Source organism: Mastomys coucha, unplaced genomic scaffold (assembly GCF_008632895.1).
Source record: "Mastomys coucha isolate ucsf_1 unplaced genomic scaffold, UCSF_Mcou_1 pScaffold18, whole genome shotgun sequence".
Classification (NCBI taxonomy): domain Eukaryota; kingdom Metazoa; phylum Chordata; class Mammalia; order Rodentia; family Muridae; genus Mastomys; species Mastomys coucha.
This window is the reverse complement of record NW_022196900.1, coordinates 55,586,472-55,590,671: the sequence shown is the minus strand read 5'-3', so window position 1 is coordinate 55,590,671 and position 4,200 is coordinate 55,586,472. Positions and strand designations below refer to the sequence as shown.

Here is a 4,200-nt window from a genome sequence, read left to right as displayed (position 1 = left end):
TTTCTTTAGGTTAGGGAAGTTTTCTTCTATAATTTTGTTGAAGATATTTACTGGCCCATTACACTGGGTGTCTTCACTCTCTTCTATACCTAATATCCTTAGGTTTGGTCTTTTCATTCCTGGATTTCCTGGATGTTTTGGGTTAGGAACTTTTTGGTTTTTGCATTTTCTTTGACTGTTGTGTCAATGTTTTCTATGGTGTCTTCTGCCCCTGAGATTCTCTCTTCTATCTCTTTTATTCTGTTGGTGATGTTTGCATCTATGACTACTGATTTGTTTCCTAGGTTTTGTATGGCCAGGATTGTCTCTCTTTCTGTTTTCTTTATTGTTTCTATTTCCATTTTTAGATTCTGGATGGTTTTGCTCATTTCCATCACCTGTTTCATTGTGTTTTCCTGTAGTTCTTTAAGGGATTTTTGTGTTTCTTCTTGAAGGGCTTCTAGCTGTTTACCTGTGTTCTCTTGTATTTCTTTGAAGGTGCTATTTATGTCTTTCTTAAAGTCCTACATCATCACCATGAGAAGTGATTTTATATCTGAGTCTTGTTTTTGCGGTGTGATGGTGTGTCCAGGACTTGCTATGGTGGGAGAATTGGGTTCTGATGATGCCAAGTGACCTTGGTTTGTGTTGTTTATTTTCTTATGCTTGTCCCCCTCCACCATCAGGTTATCTCTAGTGCCACTTGCCCTTACTAAATCTGACTGGAGTCTGTCCTTCCTGTGATCTTGATTCTGTCAGAACTCCACAGAGTCAAGCTATCTCTGTGATCCTGTGATTTTGGGATCCTGTGATCCTGGGCTTGTTAGATCACCTGGGAGTGGGGCTTTCTCTGTGTGTTGTGGGACTGGCTGTGGAGCTTGCGCCCAAGGTCTGCTCTGGACACCAGCCCAGACAGACCGGAAGGAACCTGAGTCGAATTTTAATTTTTAATCTTCAGTTTCATTTAAACATTGCTTTTAGCATGATGACAACAACAGCTGGGCAGAAAGGACTCTGGGGATGCGTTCATAGCAGCACACACCCGTGGCTCTTCTTCAGTTGTGGAGGCTCCAGGGCAGCCAATATTGCTTTATCAAACACATTCTTTATGCCTTTCTGTGTGAGGGCAGAGCACTCCACATACTTGACAGCCTTCAGATCCTGAGCCAGCTTTTCAGCAGTCTCTGGAGTAATAGGCTTCTGTTTGTTCTTGGCAAGATTCTCAATAGTAGAGAGGTCATCTCTGAGATCAGATTGGGTCCCAACAAGCAAGAAAGGAGTCTTTGACAGTGGTGAGTTATCTCAGGCACACACTTTTCTTTTACATTTTCAAATGAGGATGGAGAGACCACTGAGAAACATACTAGAAAAACATCTGTCTATGGATAACTGAGCAGTCATATTCTCTCATAATCCTCTTGCCCTGCAGTATCAAAAAAGTCCAAGAGTGTATGGCTCTCCACCAATCATAACTGTGACTGCATAGTTGTCAAAAACAGTTGGTACATAGTCCGATGGAAATTTATTTGTTGTGTAGGATATCAGGAGATGTGTTTTACCAACAGCACCATCACCAACAACAACACAATTGTCTGCATTTCAGAAATAGTTTTGTATTCACTTTTAGTATTTCAAATTAGATGTTGCTTTCAGCTTCTCTGCTGGGGTATTGGCAGCACTGCGCGGGGCCTCCTCGGCTCAAGAGTCAATATTTCTTTGTCATATGTGAGCACACAGGTTGTTTTCTAGCATCTTTTTTTGTTCTCCCACAGTTGAGAACATTCTATCTCATAGAGGAGTCTAGTCCAAAGTGAAATAGTAAATCTAAGAAAGGGACAGGAAAAAAAAAAAAAGAAAACAGATAGTTGCCAAGAAGACATGTATTGAGAATTCTTATTTATTTCAATTTTTCTTAATCCTCTTTTAAGAATATTGATCCCTTCTTTATTCAGTAGAAATTGTGACTAAGTGAAATAAGTTTGCATAATGTTTCTCTACTACAATATAAAATGTCCTAACCTTAGTATTTCGGAAGAAACCTGTTCTGACTACTTGACCTGGCCAGGAATTATTATGTTAGTCATTAGAAGATATCTCTTATACTTTTACCCATGGATCGCTCTTACAGTCCCTCTGTTCCCAGACTGTAGCATATGATCTACTCAGGATTTCTGTAGAGGGCACTCCTAACCAGATCATACTTTTTCTGTTCAAGATACAATTATTATTCTTTCCATTCTTTCTCTACACTCCATACCAAATAAAACCAGACATTTTTTCTGCAGTAGCAAAATAAAATGCCTTGGGTTTCAGTTCAGCATCGCAGCAAGGGGGAGGCACAGCAGATCATTTTTCATGTTGGTGGCAAGGAAGCAGAAGAATGCCTTCAGGAAGCTATCATCCCACTCCATTTATCCTACCTATTTCTTCAGCTTTGGATAAGGTGGCATATATCATGACAGTCTACTGTCATTAGATGATGAGCTCTGAAAATAGCCTCACAGCTACACTCCATGGTGTTCTATTATAATTTCCTAGACAATTATAAATTACTGAGAATGGCTTGTTCTCAAGAAAGACTTCAGAATTCCGAGCAGAAGAGTCTATTATGGAAACACAGATGTAACCTTGCCTAAAACACCTAGAAACTTAAAACCTCAACTTATGATTTTTACAATGGATTGTCAAGTTCAAATATAGTACCAACTCTAGTTGACAATCTAACTGGATACTATGCAAATGAGTCAAAGACTCACTTTACATGGCTTTAATTTTACATGGACCTAGCTCTAGAAATGGTTGCATCTCTACCCACTGTGTAACTCTAAGAAAATTGTTAATTTCTCATAGCATTGATTCCTATATCTCTATCATGACACAGAATAATGTATAGTCCTTACACGAAGAGGTCGTTCATTCATTCAGAGCTTCCTACTCCATGTAACAGTTATTTTTATTTATACACATAAGATTTTCTGTCTGTAAAACATCCTGAAAAAAGTGACCATAGATGTGACAGATTATAAGTCATGAACATGCTCTCAGGAAAGCACTCAGGCACTGTCTAGAGTTAGGAAGGCTGGGATGAGGCCCAGAGCCTTGGAGGGAACAAGAGAGTTTGTAAAGTAAAATATGCAGATTCTGAGAATTAAAAGTAGTTGACTTTAGTCTGACTACATGGGGAAAGATTAGTACTCATGTCAAGGAAACAATCTTTAAAGAGGATTGGGATGATTACCAAACTGAGAAAGTAAATACCAGCATATGGCATCCTAGGCAGCAGTGAAAATGGCTCTGGAGAATCAAAGAATGCCTCTTCATATTAAACATACTAGAGAGTGATTAATGAAAATGATGGGACATTGAGTATATAGTTATTAGTTTCTATTCATGGCATAATCATTGTCAGGTGTTGTGTAGATGAGGTTCTAAGATATGAAGAAGGCAGGGGGAAATAATAACTGAGAGAGATGGAAATAATGGTTTGGGAGTTGGCTGCAGTTAATGAGGCAGTATGAGGTAAAGGAACATTCTAGGGAATCAAGGCCCCATGCCAGGGAGACTGTTGGACTGAACATGCTTACTCTACATGTTTGATGTACTCCTAACCCTGCTGAGAGACTATGTACAGAAGCCACATACTGAGGGCTAGGAAGAGAGAGGAAGAGATGGTAGACACACCATTTTCCTTTGCAGACCTTCCATAATCCTCACTTAGGGAGTAGCTATTTTGAAGGTTACTCACATCTAGTGACTTTATCTTCCCATGGATGGCCACAATTCTTCTCCCTACCATGTGCTGACCTATTCTTATATACCAGACTTTTGTAATAAAATGAAGCCTAAATGTCCCTGAAATGTGCTAAGCACACATTGTTCATCTATGATCTGAACTAAGAACAGGTTTTTGTGGGAGCTTAGGGTGTAAACAGGAATGGGATATTGGGAAGGCTTATCCCTTGTGTCTAGATATCTTCCATATTTCAAGCCTTGTTTCTTGGCTTCCTCCTTTAGGGCAAAATGATTCTCACAAATTTGACTGCCCTGCACAGGGACCCCAAAGAGTGGGCCACTCCAGACGTCTTCAATCCAGACCACTTTTTGGAGAATGGACAGTTTAAGAAGAGAGAATCCTTTCTGCCTTTCTCAGTGGGTGAGTGGTAACGAGAAGGAAACTGGTCAGACTCTCACCTCATCCCTTCCCTTCTCTTCTGCCTAGAG

General features: G+C 39.9%; 1 protein-coding gene and 1 pseudogene across 1 annotated transcript in view; one reads left to right on the top strand and one right to left on the bottom strand.

Annotated features, from left to right (window-relative positions):
* Window positions 1-4,200, top strand: part of LOC116095729 (cytochrome P450 2J6-like) — a 76,237-nt gene that overhangs the window by 61,542 nt on the left and 10,495 nt on the right. The window contains exon 9 of the mRNA XM_031377006.1: window positions 3,994-4,132. Within this exon, the coding sequence (XP_031232866.1) occupies window positions 3,994-4,132 (139 nt within the window). The remainder of the gene's footprint in view (window positions 1-3,993; window positions 4,133-4,200) is intronic.
* LOC116095219 lies at window positions 1,006-3,775 on the bottom strand (annotated as a pseudogene).